General features: G+C 40.7%; 1 protein-coding gene across 3 annotated transcripts in view; it reads left to right on the top strand.

Annotated features, from left to right (window-relative positions):
• The window catches only part of LOC113745798 (calcium-dependent secretion activator 1-like), an 86,812-nt gene that overhangs the window by 59,113 nt on the left and 4,813 nt on the right, over nucleotides 1-22,886 (top strand). For 2 of the 3 annotated variants that reach the window (XM_027278833.1, XM_027278831.1), the window contains exons 7-12: nucleotides 2,816-2,927; nucleotides 3,018-3,157; nucleotides 7,154-7,220; nucleotides 14,719-14,827; nucleotides 15,095-15,307; nucleotides 15,829-15,840. In XM_027278833.1, coding sequence (XP_027134634.1) covers nucleotides 2,816-2,927; nucleotides 3,018-3,157; nucleotides 7,154-7,220; nucleotides 14,719-14,827; nucleotides 15,095-15,307; nucleotides 15,829-15,840 — 653 coding nt within the window. The remainder of the gene's footprint in view (nucleotides 1-2,815; nucleotides 2,928-3,017; nucleotides 3,158-7,153; nucleotides 7,221-14,718; nucleotides 14,828-15,094; nucleotides 15,308-15,828; nucleotides 15,841-22,886) is intronic. The other variant, XM_027278832.1, reaches the window with a different exon arrangement.

Here is a 22,886-nt window from a genome sequence, read left to right on the forward strand (position 1 = left end):
TCTCACTGTCAGCTGGCCTCTTTAATTGTGCAGACGCTGAACAAAAATCAAGCCTGGCTTTGTGTTCTGGCAAATATGAGGACTGAGAAAGTGTAACACAAATGGACATTCTTAGAACCACTGCAGTTTTTGTGGGAATTGAGTTTCTTTACAGTAATTTAGAGAAACACCGTAGTTGAAATTCAGATAATTTTGAGAATGCTGCATTTACAGGCCTAAAAAGCTTCATGCAGCCTGCAGTAGCACTGTTGAGAAAAATATTTTGACAGCCACCATCGTTTCACAACAATTGTGGAATTAAAAAAGCAGCTGTATATAATTAATATTTTCTGAGCCTATTTTATATTATTTTATTTCATAAGCTGTTGTCTTGACTCAGTTAAATTATTATTATTGTTGTTATTATTATTATTATTATTATTATTATTATTATTTGTTATGGTATGTATAGATTTTTAAAAAATCCCCTTCTCACCCCTCTGTATTAAGTAAACTGTTGACTACCACAGGAACATTATTAGTCCCTAAAGGAATATTAAACAATATTGCTAAGATTGTGTCTAATTGGCTGGTGGCCACTGTACACTGTTAATCAGTTAGTATCAGTTCCTGTAGGAACATTGCGGGGACATTTTGTTCAGTAACAGTACAGTAACACAGTTTCAGGAGGCTGCAGCAGTATAATAACTGTAATCTGCTCATGTCGAATGTGAGAGGAAACATAATTGGCAGAGACTGCCTTATGTCTGCTAATGTACAAATGAATACCACATTAGAATCTGTAATAATCAGGAAAAGGCAGTGTGATTTGATCTCCTTTTGAGCAGAGCAGACGACAGTTTGGGTTATGTCAGTTATGAGATAACAAAGCTTGTTATCATTTGGGAAATAGACTGATAAATGTTGGGATGAGAGAACAGACTGTGTGTGTGTTAACCAAGAAATTCATTTCTAAAAAACAATTAGAGCCATGGCCTCTACAGGCTTTATATTTCTCTTAGTATGATGGTTGGTTAAGCAGCTTAATATTTTATAGTGAACCTTAACACAGAATCCTGTGGAATGTCACGGACTCTGCAGTCAGTGATTCAGACAACCAAACATTTGTGCAGACATTTCCTCAGTGGACCTTGGTGATGCCAGGCTGGGTTAATAGATGAAATGCAAATAGAAAGTCTCTTGATTTCTCTCATCTAACCTCCACTTGACTGCTGTTTCCATCTACAATATTTATTTGACTCTGCCTGTTGGTGACTTGAGTTTCTGTGTGCTCTGCACACAAGAGGATGTGAGTAACATCTGAGATGTGGGTGGGACAGATGGATGTTAAATGGTCTTCTCCAGTGGAAACATCATTACTGGGTCAGTCAAGCACAGGCCTCATATCAATCTATGCAAACAACAAGGAAACACGCAGCAGTGTTTTATGTGAAAAGCCCCAGTGGATGAATTTCTATCATAGCAGATGTCATGTTGTTAATACACTGACACAGGTGCAGCAACACACTGCAGCTGCTGTGTTTCTTAGCTGTTAACTTTTAGCCACCAGGGGCCATATTCACAAATATCTTACCTGAGAGCACAATGAGTCACTGGCACTGAAAGGTCCAAATGCAGAGCTTCCTCCTGAGAACAACAACTTTTAACTCCTGGCTGGGGATGCTTGCATGGGTTTTCTCAGGGTGTTCTGGTTTCCCCCACCATCACACATGAACTTTGTTGCCTCTGAGCTTGTTTAGAGGTGGAGTTGGTTCCTGGGTGCTGCACAGTCATCCTAATTAGGACAGTTTAAATTGCAGAGAAAGAATTAGGCTATGCTGAATGTAGCTCTGTGCATGATTATGTGACAATAAACTCGATTTGGTCTGAAAAGCTGTGGTATTAAATCAGTGTTCCACTGTGGTACCACCTCAGATGATATTAGGTTCTCCAAGTACCATCATTATGTCAGACATTAGAATATAGTAGGCTGACCCTCTCCAGCTGCGAGTAGTACACACAGGAGGCAGGTTTATTCCAAATCCAGGTTAATTCCAAACATTCCAAACTCAATGTGCTTCTTCTGCACAGTAACCAGGTTTATGCATTCAGTATTAATAAAGCCAATGTGTTTTCTCAAACCCAACAGAGAAAATGAATGCAGTCATTTTGAGTTTATTAGTACTATTACATAAATCTTATTACTTGCTTCACATTAAATTTGTTAGTTCATTTATATTAAACTATGTGATTCAAATGGATGGAAATTTTCTATGTAATTGAAATGCATAAGTGGCCAATTTCTTTTCAGACTTTCAGCCTTTTATTTCACTAGGCTCTTGCCAACGACTAAGTCAGTCCCACAGCCTGTGCCTGAAACCTTCCTCCTCCCGGTGGTCCACAACGCCTGTGGTACAAACACTAACAATGCCCCGGTGCTCTGAGCTCACAGCCCAGCTAACAAACTGAGCTAGCATTAGCTAACAGCAGTTACAGTTGGCAGCAGTTTACTTCACTGTCCACATTTTATCCATAAAATATGATCCAGTTTCACCATATCAGTCAAATAGTTGGTGGAGCTTCTACATGGAGCACAAAGACGTCAGTCAAATAGTTGGTGGAGCTTCTACATGGAGCACAAAGACGCATGGGAGAAAAGACATGACACAGAAACGAGACAACTTTCACCTGATTACACGTCAGTGTAGCATCAAAATGATTTAAAAATGATCTGTCACTTTATGGTAGGAAAGTTGTACAATGTTGCCTTAAGGTCTCTGTTTTCCTTCTTTCTTGTTGTATCTGTGTGTTTGTGTGTGTGTTTGTGTGTGTGTAGTTGGGGTACCCAGGGTGACTTCACCACCACCCAGCCGTTACCTGCTGTGAAGGTGAAGCTGTTTACTGAAAGCACAGGAGTGCTGGCCCTGGAAGATAAAGAGCTAGGAAAGGTAAGAAATGATAATTCATTCATTCATTTTAGTTGGTACCACCTCTGTACACATATATATGTTGTATAGCTTATTATTTGCCTCTTCCAGGTTGTGCTCCATCCGACTCCCAACAGTCCCAAACAGTCTGAGCTCCACAAGATGACCGTGTCTAAAGGCTGCCCAGACAATGACCTCAAGATCAAACTGGCCATTCGCATGGACAAACCACAGAACATGAAGCATTGTGGGTAAGTGAGATGCTGTTCCCAAAGATTATGAAATGAAATGGATACTCTTTTCTTATGTATCAGATTTATATATATATATATATATATGGTTCATAAAGTTCTGAAATGATATCATAGCACTGAAATGTAGCATTGCTCTTTTTAAAGAAGGCAGCATTCATAAATATGTATTGATCAGGAGACAAACAGAAGACTGAGGATTAGGTGTCAGGTTCATTTCCACCTCCAGGCTGTGACTGTGTGTTGTTCAAATGTAAATTGTTGGTTAAAGTTTCTTTCTTAGTTCATGGTTCTTGTGTCTGTCTGGGAAAGTACCAAAGAGATATTATCAGGGTGGTACTGGCCACAAAAGTTCTCATCTTTTCTGGGGGAAGGTCAATACAGGTGCTTGAACAAGTATAACAGTTCAGTTAAAAACCAAATAGGCTGTTTATTCTTTCTGCCCTATAGTTCTCAGGTGTCAATGAAAGCAGTTTTATGTTGGTTGAGGTCAGGAGATGACCAAAGTGTTCCTGTAGAGTCCTTGAAGTATACAGACCTATGGTAGCTGTCAAAGTGTCTTATCACTGCATCTTTAAACTTCAGTGTACAGCACTCTGAAAGATGTTTTACTACAGCTGCCTCCATCAAAAGATAATGTTCTGCCTCCCTCTTGTGGTTGTCAGTTGTAACTGCACAGATTTCATTTTCCACAGCAGTAAGACAAATGATATTTGTGAGGATAGGCTCACATTTTATACAGTGATAGTGATGGACTCACAGTATACCAATACAATTCCACTGACATGACTTCTGGGTCCCTTAATAGTAGAGCCAGCAGGAGGCAGGAAGGAAGGAAGCACGACATGTCGTGAAAAGGGTCTGTTAAAGATGATGAAAGATCTTTGACTGAACTGGACACTTCTCTTCAGGACTGTGTGGCCTGTTCTTTAACATGCAATGTAGGACCATTTACACGTGTCCCTCTGACTGACTTATCATCGGTCACATATCACATTATATTAATGACATCTCTGTTTCAGGGATGGAACTGGTCAAGCTAATTGGGATGCAGCATTATTTCAATGCACCTGTGTCAAAACATCTGCTGTCTGTCAGTTGATGACGTGTAACCTAACAGACCTTTATGAGAGCTATGTGTGTTAAACATTAATAATGGCTGCATTCCACTTAGGATGTCTTGGTATAGTGTGTGCTGGCTCAATTGAATAATGTACCTGAGCCATTGTTGCTGTTATTAGTTGCATTTGTATTTTTCCTGCTGTGACATGTCAAGCTGTCTGCTGTGAGGTCTAAACGTTCAGAATAACTGAGTGTAGCTGGAGGTGTGTGTGGTCTGTGGCAGACTGGACATGAATCTACACTCTGCAATATCATTGTCAGAGATGTTAAATCCAAATAAACAAGACACTGTGTTCCCTTTGATTACTTCACTGGTGCACTGAAATGAGTAAGACTGCCGATGTGGACGTTTATCAGAGCTCAATGAAGCAGCCCTATTTAAGAAGTTATCCCATGGCTCACACAATTCATGGCTCGGTCGAGCTCAGGCACTCTAACAGATTAAATTTTCACGTAATGAACAAAGAAGAACCAATGAAAGCATTCTGGTTACAATCATTAAACATACACGCAGGAGCTGGGCAGAGTTCTAAGCTAATGTAGGTCTGTGTATTCACTCTAAAGTCCAGTGAAAGTGTACCTTGCCTACCTGATGGCACAGTCAGACTGCTGGTCTTGGGCCAAGCATACACTGTGAACAAGTGTTACCACAACTGAGCATGACCGTGATGATGGTATGACCACACCCATGGGTCATTATGGCGCTGCATGACCTCTTTGCTGATGGGGGCTCTGTACCTCTGTACTCTCAAAGTCATCTGGGGTGTTGTTGCTAGCATCAAGACAAAGACTATGGTTGGATAAATGTGGTGTCCCCATGGTGTAACAAAGACTATGGGTGCTTTTCCTCAGATACAAAGACACATTTGAACAAACATGAATGAGGCATGTGATTGGACAGCGCTGACCGTCCATCATGAGGGAGGTTAATGACTGGAAGCCTACAGTGACGGTCTGCAGGGGAAAACAAATGCCAACTGGAGTTGTGTGGCAGTGTTTTGCCTTCAATGGTACACGCACCCTTCCTGCTCTGTCTTTAGCTTCGAGGAGCTGCTACTCTGCCACCTCCCCACCCCCTCCACTCCCCTCCATATGCTTTCTTTTGGGTGCCTTGGAGGAGGCTGCTGGGCTGCCCTGTATAGTGCCCACACCGCCTCTGTTACTGTTACCGCTCTGTGCACAGCACACAGGGAGGGCCCTCACGTGTTGCCTCATGGATGCTGGTTTATTTAGGACGACAGGCAGAAGCAGCTCTGGGAGCGACCGGGGGGAAAGGCACGCTGAGGCAAGCTGAAGTGGACTAAAGCGGGGAGGCCGACAGTTAGGCTGCGGGTAGCAGAGACAAATCAAACCGGGGTCCTCACCCTCAGATGTTCTTTTATAACAAAAGCCCTTTTCTGTCCTTCGAAACAAGCCTCAGTACTGTCATTTGTTTGTTCCTTTGCTTTCAAATCTGTGGCTTTTACTTTACTAAATTTTGCTGCACCTTCAAATTATTATTGACCTTTTTAATATCAAAGTGTTGCTCTCAAAGTTTCCAGAGATACCAATTGGAATACCCTGAAATTCATGGAAGAAATATGTAGAATTTTCCATCTGATGCACAATAAAACATGTAACTTATGGGCATGTTCCAGCTATAGATATATACTGTATGGGGCAGATGTACCAGTCATTAGTGAAAATACTTTAACAGTAAGACACTTCTAATGGGAGATTTAACAGAAACTTTAGCAAGTGATTTACACTGAGGAGTTTGGGGAGTCTTAAATATAAAAATCACCACTTGACCTAAATTAGACAATGTGTCAGCATAAGATATAACACATGAATTATCATGTGTTATATCTTAGCACTATTATCTCCCTGTGTATTGCAGGGCCACAGCCTATAAATCAGACAGTTGATCTGTGAAAAGATCAAATGAAGCTCTTTCATTTGTGTTCTGATTTCATCAGCCTCTGCGGCACAAACATGTGATATGCAGCAAAGACCAAGCCACAACAATATTTCCTTCAGAGGTTTAATAAGAATTCTGGATGTTGAGGACAGATGGAACGGGTAACAAGTTTATTTAGTGTAGCTCCTTTCACAGAGGAATGTCACTGTGCTTCACAAGAGTAAGGATGTTAAAAATCAGTCAAAGGAATTCATGAAACATAACCAACATAACCAATAACAAGGTCAGTTCTGATTCACATTAATTATCATAGTTTCTCAGATAGTTTCTGAAAGTCCTTTATAATTGTCCTTAGAAATCTATAATGTGTATTACTGTCAAGGATTTTATGTAAAAAAAAAAATATGTGAGGAGTTCATAATATTGCCCAGTCCAGTATGAACGTTAAGAATCATTGACATATTGCCCATAATCTATGCTTCATTATTATTGAGTTATTATTACAGAGCAGACATTTTTACCTGGCATACGCAGGTAATGATGGCTGCATCCCATTTCAGATGTTCCAGTTTCGGGGCTCAGGTACTGTCCGTGTTGCCTCACAGACACTTACAAGGACACTTACATAGAAAAGCGGCATTGTTGATGATATTAGTTACAGTATTGTGATTTTCCAGCTATGACAAATGTCTGCCCCAAGAAAGTTCTGTCAGCTAAAACAAAAACACTAAATAAAGAACAGAAGAATGAGTTTGGAAACGTGCCATGACTCTTAAAACATGAGTGCTTGCTGGTTGCAGTAATGGTATTTTACCAGGAGAGGTTAGTAGAGGCACTACACTGCCACTCTGTGTGCTTTCTGCAGATACGGCCCGGTGCATCAGACGTCATGGCAGTGCAGAAACATTTCATCCAGTTTACAACAGCCGACTTAGTGTTTTTTTTTTATTCATTTATTTTTTATATTCCCACAGGTACCTTTGGGCCATTGGCAAAAATGTGTGGAAAAGATGGAAGAAAAGGTTCTTTGTGCTGGTTCAGGTAAGCACGTAATAACAGAGGCATGCTTTCACTACACAGTTTACTGTGAGACACAACCACAACAAATGGTACACTGTAACAGCGGCTTAGGTGTTTGAATGAGCAGTGGCATCACTTGTCTTTAGGTTGTCACGTTGCCAGTCACGAAAGGAAATGTATTTTGTCAATGCAGCTGTGTGAGCTGCAGGCTTTAGTGGTTTAATATATTTTGATATTTATTTGATGTTATGAGGATAAAATGTAGCCTTGTTTCTTTGTCATCCATTTACTGTAGAGCATACTCTACACTGTACTGTGCACTCAAACTATCTTTGTCAGCTCATATATACATTTTACAGAGATGGTTATTAAATGAATCAGTCAGTCAAATGAAAGAAAATTAATATCTGACTATTCTGCATCATTTTAAAGCAAGAAGTGGTTCTATCCACTGACATGTGAAGGCTTTCTGCTTTTCATATTTTTATGTGATATTAAATATTTTTGTGTTTTGACTGCTGGTTTGACAAAACAAAACAGAAAATTGGACTGAAATTATAATGTATATTTTTTAACATAATAATTCTGGAGATTAATTCAATATATAATATGATTTAACTTTACAGTAAATTTTTCTTGCAACTCTATTTTGGCCTAAATTTACGTGGTCGTTATTCTAGCTGAACTCTGGCACATATGACACATGTTTATTCAACATTTGGGACTTTGCACTGAGGCTAGTGAAGCAGACACAGTTAAGAACACATGACATGTTTAAGTTGATAGACACAGATGCAGATAGACACGATTTTAGAGAACTTTCATTATCTAAGTTTTAATATCTGACAAAAGTATATCTTGTATATCAACAATGAATTTCTTTCTAATGAAGTTAAGAAAGATTGATAATTTATCTAAGATTTGTATGTTGTCTAAGAAGCTATTCTACTGCTTAGCAGCTATGGTAAATCAGGGATCCAAACATGTTGACTGGGCCATGGCCTGGTTCTTTACCAACCAGGTTCTGTCTGTTAAACTGCCCACTGCCTTTGTTTAGATAACTAGAATAGAAATGAATCAGACTTTACAGTTTTTATATCTCAGTATATCAAAGTAGGCATGTCACTGACTGACTGGTTGAAGGTAATAAAATCATATTTAGAGCTCCATTAATTATCTGATTAGAGAACAAATATATGAGAATGTTTTTTTGGTTGTTGCTTTCTATTTATCAGAACCCTGAGCAGCCTTCAACATCAGCTCTGCGCTAATATTTTCACCGGCCACAAGTTGTGTGTGCAGCGAGACAGAGAGATGCTGCCAAGCTGTCTTCCCTCGGCTGTCAGAGGAATGATGGAGAAGCCAAGCAGGCTTTTGTCAGGAGATGAGGGTGGTGGGTTGGGGGGTATTGGAGGGTGGTAGCGGCCATTTCCTGGTGGCTCTGCATTGGGAGGTGAGCAGCAGCAGGGGAGGGGGGGTGGGTGGAGGGGGCAGCTTGTCTCTTGTGTGTTGCAGAGGATATGTCTCAGAGCTACAAGTTGACAGGGGATTGACAAAGTCGAGTGAACACTAGCTGGCCTAACACTTGCAGCTAGAAAAGCCTGAGCGCCGCCAACTTGAAGCCTCTCACTTGCTCCCAGCTAAATATATAGCAAGTGACAAATACTGGTCAATAGACTGTGCACTCATGTCTCTCTCTGTGTGTGTGTGTGTGTGTGTTTGTTTTTTATGTCTGTCTGTGGATGTGCATGGATGTTTGTCTTGAGGAGCACAGACTCTATCTGGTTTTTGCCGTGTGTGTTTGAGTATACATGCACTTTTTGTTTCTGTTTTCCAGATGTTGCATTTTTTTTGTCTGTCTGTCTGTCTCATGTAAAGTACGTCCATCCTTCTTGTGTTCATTGTGTCTTCACCACCACACACTTTGACTTTCATCCATTAATGTGTCCAATATATACACTTGTGATACCATCATATTAAAAACTTTCAGTCTGTAAATGAAATTCAAATGAAGGGACCAGTTCCAGGTTTATATATGAATGCAGTACTCACATTGTACATGACATGTTAAGTGATTACTTCCTGTGCCAGTGGAATGTGGTGTACAACAAGACCAAAACACAGATAGAATATAATTCATAATAATTATATTAATAATTTAAGAATTAAACAAGCTCATAAATGAGGTTGTTCTATTAAATGCATGAGATTATCGTATCTTATTATGATTATCTTACATTATCATACATTGATACTACAGTATTGTATATTTCTGTTTCCATGTATTTGCACGCTCTTTTGCAAATCTGATGCTTGAGATGTTTGAGAAAGGTGAGTCAGATAGACTTGATTTTGTTGCTTGGAGTAGCAAGCCTGTTGGCAGTAGCAGAGCAATGTGGAAAGGCTGGGGTGTCTGGTTCCACCCTGTCCTGGATGTAGGATGGCCCTGGGCCAATTGCAGAACAGTAGGCAAGTAGCAGGATCCCAGGGATCAGATTTGAACAGACACTGGTAGCCAGTGCAGGGTTGGGAGGAGTATGTGGGAGAACTTGGGTAATTTGGGTAAAAATGGGCTGGGCTGCTTTCTGGATGAACTGCAGAGGTTGGATGCCTGCACACTAGGAGAGAATTGCAATAGGAGCGAGATGATAAGAACCTGGATCAGAACATGTTCCATCTCAGACTTCTGATGATACAGCAAATAAATCTGCATTTGTTGGGTTGTATGTTTACATGCATACATGTGAGTTTAAAAGAATCCTTAGTAGTAGTACAACCAACTGATGATACTCTCTGCATCACTTCTTTTCCCCTCTTTTCATCCACTCCCTGTCTCTTCTCATTCTTCCCCCTATCTTCATGTATCTCTCTTTCCCTCCTCCACATCATCTACTTCCGCCTCATTTCCCCATCGTCCCCTCTCACTTCTCCCTGTTGTTTATCACTTGCCTGTCATTTCTTCCTTCCTCTTCCTCCACTCTTCCTGTCTGTCCTTAAATCACCCCTCATCCTCTCTCCTCCTCCTTCTCCATCAGTTCATGATGAGTACAGTGGTTGTGGCCTGAGCTGCCCATCCTCAGAGCATCCATGGCAGATTACAGATCAGCCAAAGCTTGCGTGTTTGTGGTGGACTGAATTTAATTGCACATACTGCATGTCCACATCTGTCACTTCAGTTCATTTCAGTTCACGTTAATTCAGCTGAAATGCAGCTCTGCACTTCAGTTGATTTAATTTCTATTTAGTGATTGCTCTTTATTTGAGACCACAGAATTTCATTTGGATTATTAAATTTTTTTCTGTTCAGTTTAGTTTAATTCAGACTATTTCAATTTAGTTGACTTAGCTTGAGTTCACTCACTTCTGTAACGCCCAGGTCGTTACTTTGATATCAAAATGAATATTATCCAGTATCCATTCTGCATTCTAACTGTATATGTATGTATGTATAGTTTTGGCTCCACTCTGAGCCCATGTCAGGGTTTGGACAGACATTTTTGCTTTTGGCCTCTGAAGTTTGTTTGTGAACACACATGCCACATCCAGCAAATCATCTCCAGTATTCATGTCCATGTGTTTCCTGTAATGATGTGAATATAAACGACTTCATCTTCTCATCTCATTCTTAATCGCTGTCTCTCTTCTTCTTCTCTCTCTCTCTCTCTGATGACTGACAGTTCTCAGAGAGAGGAAGCTGGTGTTTTGGGGTATGGGTGGAGGAGGTGGGGGTCGGTTTAGATTCTGATTTGCCACTGTGGTATCCTGGAGGCCAGGGAGCTGCTGGAGAGTCGGGTCCGGTTCCCTCCATTCTCTACTTGGCCTCAGGTCTCATCAGTGCTCTTGTAGGGAATCTCATTTGTCACACACAAACACACACACACACACACACACACACACACACAGAGAATGCAGCTGCAGCTTGAGTGAGAGCTGCCACTTGCAGCAGCAGAGGTGGAAGCAGTGGCAGATCGGCTGGGCCTGGTGATTTGTGACGACAGGCGGGTATGACTGGCAGCTACAGTAGTCACTACACTTTCTGTTACCAACACAGGGAGTAGTGACAAGACCACAGCCACTAACCTAAGCCAGGGTTACACTGATTCATGGGTCAATACTGGCGTTTTAGTGACGTGACTGTGACGCTCTGCTGTCTCCAGTGTAGGTTACATTACACCACACAATATGAGAGTGATGGAGGGGACAATTCACTTTGCTTGTCCTGAGGGTGCCACTAAAGAAAAGCCCACTGATTCATCCTCTGGGAGCATGAATGTCTGTAGCAAATGAGATACATCTTCTGGGTGAAGTTCATATATGAGTCTGAGAGAGGCGCCAGAGGAAAGCTCATGGTAGAGTCCAAAATAGAAAGAGTGAATGAATGTGATCAGTCACAGTCTTTCAGGTGAAATGTGATATTTTGTCTGTGAAAGTGTTTTAGTGACGGTGGTACTAGAACTCAGCTGGAGAGAATACCTGCAAACTAACAGCAATCAACTTCACTGTTTAATCATTTTGATAAAGAATCAGGAACTGGCTGTGCATCTGGATTTCATTTATCTTGGTTCTATTTTAAACCGTGCACCATGTTGTGGATGTGAAGATTTTTTGCTCCATCCAAGAGGCTGCATCATGTCATATCCGGTTTATTTTATTTCTAGTTTCCAAAGTCACAATTTCAACAAGGGAAGCTCATGTTTTCTAAAATGCTAAAGTCTAGCAACATATAGCTGCAGCTATATAAGCAACTGTCACATGACAAAACTCGGCAACCTTACACACACACACACACACACACACACACACACACACACACACAGCTCATTATTGCTGGTCATGAACACATCTTTACTCCTATTATCAGTGCTACATTCAGCCACACCTCTTCAAGTTAACCTTCTAATTCAACCACTTCACTTTATTATAATGTCATTATCATAACACACATGCACACACAATGAGAGGTCCACTAAAAGTAACACAGCTGTCACATACAAACCCAAAACCTCACACATGATAAATACAAATGATCATGTAGTACGTTATCACTCAATAATAATAATAAAAATAATAACAATAATATACACATAAATAAAAATAGAAACATTAAACCCTAAGCCTTCATTAAAAAAAAATCGAAATACAAATATGGGAGAACTTTATAAACACTGCAACATAGGAATGTTTTTGAAGACGTGTTCTGTAGGTATGCACAGTCAGTATGTGTCTGTACATCAGCACAGTGCAGCCTGCGCGCAGGTCTTCATGCTGGTTGTATTTCATTGGCTGTCTTTCTGGGGGGGTTGTAATCTGTGTGCAGTTAATGTCTTGGTACAGGCAGGTAGTAAAAAAAGTGCAACTCAGTTTACACTTCCTGTTGTGTGCAGTGGGTGCACAGTCTTTCTGGTCTGGGGAGCCAGGTCTGCCTGTGATGGCCTCTCCATTTCAAGGCTGGATGAGGGGGCTTTATTATTATTATTTTATGATTATTATTATTATTATTATTAGTATTATTATTATTATTATTATTATTATGGAGCATGTCACAGCTATTTTTTGTTTTTTATTTTTATAATTAGCAGATGATTCTGATACTGTGCATGCATTATGTGGAGTCTTTTGTTATATGTGAAGAAAGAATTTGCAGAAAGAGTCTCAGTTTGGTGTTTGTTTTGTGAAGTGTTTGTTGGCATGTAGAGCCCAGGCTTTGCAAGCATTGATTTTGTTATTGATATCCTTTCTCTCAGGTGGATCACAGCTTTGTTAGTTACTGCTGATGTTTTCTGTTCAGCTAGTTTTTTGTATGTTCTGGAGCAATGGTATCTAAAGAGACTGGGGGTATGGTCAAATAGTCAAAAAAATGGAGGAGAGGAGAATTCATGAGGACTTAGGAAAAGAGGACCGCAGTGTTCAGAAAATCTGACTGCACTTACACTGGACTACGTCATCAAGAGACGGTGAATGTTATTGATGTGATCTGTGATAAAACTTCAAAGTCCAGCAGATGGACTACAAAACACTCATCTAGATACTCCCTGTGCGCTTTGACCATGTTGATTCATGCAGGAAATATAAACGTGGACAACCCAGTGAAAAATCTGACTTTCATTATCAACGTCAGAGTTCAAATAATAAATGAATATTGTCCACCTGTCACAGAAGTTTGTCACACTGAGTATGGTTGCTCACCCTGCAGGACACTGCATGTCACAGTTACAAACAGTTTTTTAACTCTGTGTGTGAACGCAGCTCCACAGTCAACAACAGAACACACTTCAGGATCAAAGTTTTTACATCACGTCAACACATCTGTTCATATTCATATGCTCTCTCTCTCTGCTGCAGTCTGCATCACACTGTTTAAATACACTGATGTTTTTTTTGTCTGGTTGTGAATGACCAAGCGGAACTGTGGGACGGCATTACCTCCTTTCCTTTCTTAAAGGATGGTCCAGTGTATCCTATGCTAAAGGAGATAAAAAAGGAAGCACTGAAGCTCTTTTCCTTAACAGTTTAGAGAATTCAAACAGCTCTTATCATGGCGTCCACGTTAATACTTCCAGGTCATTTCACACTGCACCCTTGGTCTTTTTTTGAGTAACAACATTTTCATTTTAATCCAAGGCCATGGTCAGGGCCTTGATGCAATGGTTAGGTGGTAGTAATGTACATAAAACCGATTATTTTCTTTATTTATCAGGGCCGGTGCACATTATTCAACATGTCAGTTTACATATTTGACGTCTGAATGAAAATAAAAAAACCTTTCATTGAAAGGAATCCTGTACAAAGCAGTGTCATACTAAATCTATAGCTGGTGATCAATCCATAGTAGCTTGGGCTGAAATTGTACACGGGCAAGTGAGTTCCATTTCATTTCCCCCACTCCTTCCTCGCCCACTTTCCTTCTCCAAGTAGCCACTCTGCGACATTCCATACATGCGATATTACATAATACCAAATGCTGAGGGAAAGTGAATGTGGAGAAATCGAGCTATTAATGACACACATCCTAAGTTGTCATAATTCATTTATTTCAGGAGACAAAATCTGGACTCTTGATGATCAGGTGAATAAAAGAAAAATATTTAGTATTAACGTCACCTGTTCAGACTGAACCTTCCCATGAAAACCAACCAAAACTCCTTTTCTATCACTAATGGTTAATGAAGCACTTGAATAAGTTCAGGATATCTGATGGTTGATGTACTGAATGTACTGTGACTGTATGCTGGTCCTACAATCACATCACACTTAAGATGATGCTTATTTCTTCTAAATTTCAGTAATAACATAACTGCCAACTAGTTGACTACAGCCCACCACCCTGAACCCCCCATTTTTGTCAGTGCATACTTCCTGATGTTTGTCGTATGATAATGTTGCCTTGTGGTTTGCTGTGACATAGCAAATACGAGACAGGAATGGCTTGTGTGGTAAATGGCTGACTTATACATCCATATTTAATGTATTCCGTGAGCTAGCTGATGAGTGAACGCTTCTCTCTCTGTGATTGGTCCAGGTGAGTCAGTACACATTTGCCATGTGCAGCTACAGAGAGAAGAAGGCCGAACCTGTGGAGCTCCTCCAACTGGATGGCTACACTGTGGACTATACCGACCCCCAGCCAGGTAACAACAAGCACATCACGCAGTGCATGACAAAAACGATGTTAAGGGAGGACAAGTGTCACAGCTTGAAGTGCAAATTTGTTGTTAAAACCTGCACACCCACACCGTGTGTTCACGTCTGTTTCCTGATTAGTGTGGGTGTGTACAAATCTCTGTCCTGATAGTTTTGTTGCACCTGTTAGAGCAGGACTACTTAATGATGAGGTCATGTACCAAACGGGCTCATCACAAATGCATCGACCTCCCCTCCCTCTGTCCATCCTTCAGGTCTAGATGGCGGCCGGACGTTTTTCAACGCTGTGAAAGAAGGTGACACTGTAATATTTGCCAGCGATGATGAGCAGGACCGGATCCTGTGGGTGCAGGCCATGTACCGAGCCACTGGGCAGTCACACAAGCCAGTTCCTCCCACCCAGGTCCAGAAACTTAACTCGAGGGGCGGCACAGCGCCACAGCTCGATGCACCCATATCTCAGTTCTGTAAGTTTTCAGCTCTCAGATTCTTATTTATTTTATCGAAAGTTTTTGTGCTTGATGAAGGAGCATCCATTTTATCAAAGACATTTTGAGTGTGCACTTTATGTGACTGTTACATTTTCATACAATGAATGTGAAGGCTGCTGTGTGTATACTGTTTATAACAAGAGCAATCAGGCAAACTAAAAAAGAATAAAGCAGTCTAGTCTTCTCTTTATCATTCACAGCTTCTTGTGCTCAATGTCTCACTCTATCTCTTACTGTACAGTTGTCCTCGCAACATTTTTGACATAGCCAATGATGTCCTTACTTTGTCCTCTTCCTGCTGTACATGTTTTCAACTGTTACTGTTATTCTTTCTGTGTGCTGCTTTGCTCTTTGTTGTAGGACTGCTGTACTGTTAAAATGTTGGTGGCTTTGCTGTGTGTCTTTATGTTTCTCTGTTTGTTCCTTCTTCCTTTTTTTCTCTGTTCTCTCTTCTGTCTTCCTTCCTTCTTCTAAACCCTGACCCTGCTATCTTGTAGCCGGATTGAAGGGTAAGTGCTTTCCTCCCCTTTCTTTCTCTTTCCTCCTTTTGTTGTCCATCGTTCTTCCTCTTTTAATAACTTCCTGTTTGTCATTTCTGTTGGAGGACAGAAATACAAGACACACTAACTAACTTTGCTCTAATTTTTAACATGCATGCAGAAATGATTTGCTTTGGCCGTGCTTCTGTCTGCACGTTTGTCGTCTGCACAACAGGGACTGACTACACACACAACTATTGCAGTTTAGGTCAGAGTTAAATTTAATAGATTTTCATAGACTTTATGTTTGATTGCTGCAAAGCTATAGCATGTATATTCTTTAACATGATTTGTGCTGACTTCTGTATCACTGCCATGACACAAATGTGTCTTTAATCTTATTGAATGGCTCACTCGGCAAATTGTTATTAGAATGTTTAGCAATTTCACTCATAAATGTTGTAAACTGACAAAGAAGTTAAAATGTTCAGCATAAATGGAAGTTACCACATGCCATCTAGCAAAGATCACTTGTTTTTCTGTTTTTTTTAATTTATTATTATTCATATTTTTAAACCAAACACAACAACATGTTCAGATCATGGGGGTGCACATAGATTTTCTTTCTTTCTTTCTTTTTTTACTTTTTAGCTTTTCAGTTATCATTGTTTGGTAATATTACACAGTGATCCATCTTTTAAAGAACAAACTTAACAAACAGAACATAGGATAAAAAAACAAACAAAGAATAAGATAATAATAGAATAATAATAACAAATTAAAGCTGCAAGCAGCGATGGTCGGGCCCTCGCAGATATGCACACGTTGAAATGTGTGCACGTCGAAATGTGCATAATATCGTTCTTTATAATATCGGTCTTAATAACCACAAGAAGTTTCAGACAGCTCTCATAGACTCAGATCTGGCCTTCAGGAGTCACATAAAATCAGTCACCAAAACAGCCTTCTACCAACTTAAGGACATATCCAGAGTTAAGGACTTTATGTCCCAAACAGATCAGGAGACGCTGATCCTTTCATCTCCAGTACTGTGGATATCACAATTTCATTTAAAACACTTCAGGAGATATGAGCAAAAAAAATGTTTTGGTAATTATAGCGCCCCCTAGAGACGAAATGACACCATATTTGTTTCCTGGACTGGGGACAGCGCCTCGAAGCATGACATCAAATTTGGTTCCGTTTGGCCGAAGCGTTCCTGAGATATGAGCTCACATGCAATTTTGTTAATTACAGCGCCTCCTAGTGGACAAATGACACCAAATGTTATTGGCACACTTTGGGGCCGGTCTTGATGCCCGTGACCGAATTTGGTCTTCGGAGGTCAAAGCGTTGCCGAGATATGAGCAAACGTCCTGTCTGGTGGCGTTGCCGCCAACAGCGATTGGCTAACATGAAAAGTTGGCATCAACTATCAATGGGGCAACCCACAGTATCTGTGGATATCACAATTTCATTTCAAATACAAACACTTCAGGAGATATGAGCAAAAACAATGTTTTGGTAATTATAGCGCCCCCTAGAGACAAAATGACACCATATTTGTTTCCTGGACTGGGGACAGGGCCTCGAAGCATGACATCAAATTTGGTTCCGTTTCGCCAAAGCGTTCCTGAGATATGAGCTCACATCGAAATCGGCGCCTTCGCCACTGATTTTTTCTTTCAAACAGCCCCGCCCACAGTTTTGGACAATAGATTTTTTTTGTAGGTCCTGCCATGTTGTACACAGTGGCTGAGTTTCATAATTCTGTGTCCAAAACTGTGCTGTTTGAAAAAAAAATTCAAGGGGGCGCTATAGAGCGCTTTTGCCCCGCCCCCTCATTAATTATGCAGCCGGATTGTGCATAATACTGCTGTTAACAATCACAACAAATTTCAGACAGCTGTGACAAAGTATATGATAGCCGCACACTTTTGCCCGAAAATCAGCCCAAAAGTCAATGGAGTCTTGTTTTTTGTGAAAAAATCGGCAGCGTCGAATTTGACGCACCGTCACGGCCACGCCCTCTGATAAAAAGTTGTGATTTTGATAACTTTTCATTGTCGAGGCCTTGAGAACACACACGGCAAGTTTCAAGCACATCGGATGAAATCCCTAGGAGGAGTTCGTTCAAATGCGACCCCTGGAAATGAGGCAAAAACGGGAAAAGGCCAAATCTGAGCAAAATTGGACGCCGTACGCTTCACTGTCGCCCGGGGCACCAAGAGACTTTTTTGTGCGTCTGGGCATGTTACATACTCCCACCGAGTTTCGTGCACGTGGGCGAAACCGTGGCGAGGGGCACCGGCAAAAACGCGCACCTAGGTGGCGCTATGGAGGCGTATGCGCGCGTGCATGTGTGACACCTCCAAAATACGTAATTTTACGCCTGACATTGGGGGGGTAGGCAAATTTTCGTGAGTTTTGGGGGGGATTTGGGCTGTGGAAAATGCGATTTACTCTTCAACGTCGTTCAGCATTCGAAATACAATAGGGCCTCGCTGTGCTCGGGCCCTAATTAAGAAGAGAAAGACCTTTAAAAATGTTAACAAAAGAAGGCTGTTTAGGGGCATTTCCTCAAAAGTAATTTTCAACATTGTTTCACAGTGATGTGGCTGCTGAATGGGTGTAAAAAATCTGCTCTGCAATATCTTGTCCAGATTTCCTCTGTAATGCAACTGTATCCTTTTTACATTTTTGTTTAATGTAGGTGCTACTTGTTTTCTCCTTGAAGTCCCTCATAAAGTTTTGATATTATTCTATGCCCTTTATGATTCCACAGTTGACGTTGTGGGTACTAATAACTTTTAACATCTCTGGAGTAGAACTCTTAAAGTGATGACACACTTGAAGACATCTAAAAAGTCACTATCGTTCAAGCCCTGAACTGTGACTGCTGTGCAAAGTTTGTGTATTTTTGGTGGAAGATCTTCCTGTATTGTTACATTGCAGGTCTATATGGTCTCCACTCCTCCACAGTTAAGAATTAAACAAGCTAACATTAGTGTACTGAAAAAATCTAAAATGGTTCAACACATTACTTCTTAGTTTGTTTGGTGTCCTGAGTATCTATTCTGCAGGGAGGGGACACCTTTTTTCTACAAAGTTAAGAAAGAACAATAGTTAACCTTAACCTGTTCTGCATTTACACACTTAGGTCCATACAACGTTTTTTTGACACCACTACTGTACCCTCAGGCTGGCCCCATTTAAATAAATAAGAGGGTTGCGTTTTTTGAGCCCAAGTCAGTATGATTGCATCCTTATGTGCAGCAGTATGTTTTATGTTAGGCAGACTTACAGTACATGTACATATTATCTGACATATGAAGGCATTAGCAAATTGCTTAGTTATTAGGAGCGTGTAAAAACCCTGTTCCAAACAGCCAACTACAAAAAGAAGGAAAGTTCCAGCAGCCTATAAGCATAGAACACAATGAGTTGAAGAGAAATGGGTGCAGACCAACATGCCCAATAAATGAAAAACTGCTTCTTGTGTGCGTTTTGTGTAAGTGAATTTATTGAGTGAGCTGTTTTTGACACAACCACTGGAGTCCCACTGAGTCCCAGCAGCTGGTAATTACCAAGTTAAAAGTGCCAGGCCATGAATAATACAGTGAGGTTGCTGCACAATTAAATCAGGCAGCAATCAGTCAATGTTACCAAATAACTACTTGTCAGTTCACACCTGGATCAGTGCAATGAATAATATAACATCATGTCACCCCCACTATACCACCCCTGAACCCAAATCAAAATAGACTACATTAAAACATTGTAACAACAAAGACAGTTAAGAGATTTATTTTCAGTGGCTGAGAGGTGAAAGTGATCTTCACAGTTTCCACTTTTTCTTGTTATGATGAGTGACAGTTTAATTTGTTTTGACATATTTTCGTAGATATACACACGCAGACAAAGTGAGTCATGGATCTTCTAACAATGCAGATACTGTTTTTAATGTTCAGTAACCATTGCTTTAACTCGTTGTGTCCACAGAGAGATAGCTTCTCTGTCACGTTTGCATACATGTACAGGCAAACACACATGTACACATTTCCAAATGAATACCTCCCATGCAGCAACAGTGCCTTAACACAGGGGCTCTGGGGTATATAGGGGAAAAAAAGTCCCAAAACTTAACAGGAACTTATGTTACACACAACTCAACTCATCTCAAGTCCTTCTCATGTGCATAAAAAGCTTGGACCTCAGTTGATGGTTTACCCTGTATCCTTTCCCTGTTTTTCTAACTCTTCATACAACATTAAGCCAACAATGCAACTTAGCTTCCAGCCGTTTCTCAGGCAGTAGTCCAACCTTCAGACTTTAAAGGAATCAAGTACAACTCAACTCACTCACACTCATATCACTGATTGTTGAAAGTCAGCTGTTGGAAGCTGTGACAGAAATTAGGAAGGGTATTTTGATGATGAGGTATGCAGTGGTGTAGGTTTAGAGACGTCAGGCATCAGTGAGGATCTTCACAACAGTGACAGAAATCTCTAGATGTGTTTCGTGATCAGCTCACAAAAAGCCACATGCTCAATGGCCCCACATGCTTTTGACCATCACATCCAGGACCAGCAGTGTGTCCACTGCCTCCCGGTTCCTCTCTTCTGGATCTATAAATGAATAGCAGCCATCAATCATTGTCGGGCCCTCCTTCCCAGCCCAGACGGACAGGGGTGACTAATGTCACTGCATGTTACTGTCCAGCCCTCCCGCCTCCACTCCCGCTCACTCACATCAAACAGACCTGACAGGCCACCAGCTACAGACCAAAGGGGCACCACAATGTCACCTTTTTAGATTTTTGGGGGAGGGGGGACACAATCAGCTCCCAGCAAACCACTCTTTGTTTTGTTTGTTGATTGAGAGCTGGGGTACCTTTGTTGAGCTGTGAAGAGGACATTGGCTGAAAAATCTCTTTTCTTTTCTGGGTTAAGATAATAAAATAATAAACTATATAAAAGCTTGTGTGTACGTATAGATTACATTACATTGCATTGCATTTAGCAGACGCTTTTATCCAAAGCGACTTACAGAGGAGGACATAAGCTGAGAAAGGTGTAAAGGACACAGAGTAGTTGTTAGTTTTTGTTAGTTTTATTAGGCAGGGAAGCATTCTGGAAACAGAAAGGTTTTTACAAGTTTTTTAAAGGTCGAAAGCTGGGGTACCTTTGTTGAGCTGTGAAGAGGACATTGGCTGAAAAATCTCTTTTCTTTTCTGGGTTAAGATAATAAAATAATAAACTATATAAAAGCTTGTGTGTACGTATAGATCAGGTCAGGTGTTGCAATGTTCTACTAAGGACATTATTGCCATCTTATTCACATACTCTTAGAGACACTCTAGGGTTTCAGTTATAATAGCTATATCTTAGTACTAGTAATCTAGTAAAACTTGAGATGGTGCAACAATATCAAAGCATATTAGCATAAGATTTGTTGACATGTAAATCCCAAACTCAAGAAAGTGGAAACTGAGCAGGTGCAATCCTCCCTTTTGTACTCTAGAAAGGCCTGGTGGAGTTCAGGTATTCAAGGATTTACAGCCCCCAGAAAAATCTAGTCATTCCCCAGTCACTCACACTGATGTAAGTAAAGCATACCATCAAGAAAGTAAGTGAACATTTGTTGTGGAGTTTTATTTTAGGTCGCCTTTTTTGCAGACTGTCAAGTTTAGTCCAGTCTACCACATCCTCAGCTCATTGTAAGATGTTCAGCAGCGATTAATTAGGGGCCATGGAGCTGGGGCTACCGACACTGCAGTGAAGTGGTATTAAAATGGGGGAGTAGGGTGACTGTGTGATGGTATTATGCGTTACACAGTTCTGGATCTTTGCAGGGGTAAGGTGTGTGGCTTAGCATATAACTGGCCTATTAGCAGCCAATGCAATATTTTGTTATGAGGCACAGACATCTTTGAAGATGTTTTTGATGACTGGTGTTTTTTAGAGGAAGTCACTGTTCTAAGAGACTGTGAAGCCAATGTTCTCTTCAGTTTAAGATTTGTTTACAGTCTTAATCCACACATTTGAGAAACAAATTCTGTGGATTGCAATGGCTTCCTTTCTTTTTGTCCTCCATTCTTCTTCTTCTTCTTCTTCTTCTTCTTCTTCTTCTTATTATTATTTAGTATTCAACTAAAAGTTGGATCATTTTATTCCAACATTTAAAATTGGCTGTTGCATTGGCCTATAATGTGAAAGTGGAAGAACTGACTTTGCTATGATCTGAAATGTGAAATGCCATGTACCCTGGGTATTGTTTAAAACTATAGATTTTTACAAAATAAAGTAACAACATTACTGTGCAACTGAGTGTCCCATTTCAAATGAGGAAGCTGTTTAAAGACCTGGAGCAGCTGAACTAAAATTAAAAAAACAATGAATATCTGAATAGTATTAGTAGAGTAGAAGTGTGGGTAGTCTTCGCGCGAGCCCAGTGCTAAAATGAAGACTGCATTTGTGGCAAATAATAGCCATGTGAGATGTCTTACTTCCTCTGTGCTAAAGAGCAGCTATTCTAAGTCTGACTACCATTTAATGTGTCATCTAGGTCTATATGTTTTACCTGACTGTAAGCAACACCGACGCTTGCAATCAGAAACACTCTCCACCTCAGCTCCAGGTTATCATCCTTGGGCTGGCAAGGACAGGATGCAGCAGGGTTTCCATCCCATTGGACGATGTGGTGAAAGAACCAACAAGCAGACGCAGGCTAGCTACCTGTGTCAACACACTGGCCAGCTAACAAGCAGCACAAAGTACACTTGCTGATAAGCAGCTGGCAGTAAAACCCCACAGTGAGACCTATGCCTGGTCTTAGTGTAGTGTGTTTTCTGTGTGTGTTGCACACCCAGTAATCAGTGTTAGTAAATCACAAGTAGAAGAATACTTCATGCTTATTGGCTGTCTGACACTGTTTACTACCTACTGTAGGTAATTTGCTACCTAATGATAAGACATTTAATTAATGCCATGATGCACTCCTCCTTCACAAATTATTGCTGATTGATTCATGAGTGCACCTGTGCCACTGGCAGCAGTGGAATCCTGTGGGTGTAC

Source organism: Larimichthys crocea, chromosome VI (genome assembly GCF_000972845.2).
Source record: "Larimichthys crocea isolate SSNF chromosome VI, L_crocea_2.0, whole genome shotgun sequence".
Lineage (NCBI taxonomy): Eukaryota > Metazoa > Chordata > Actinopteri > Sciaenidae > Larimichthys > Larimichthys crocea.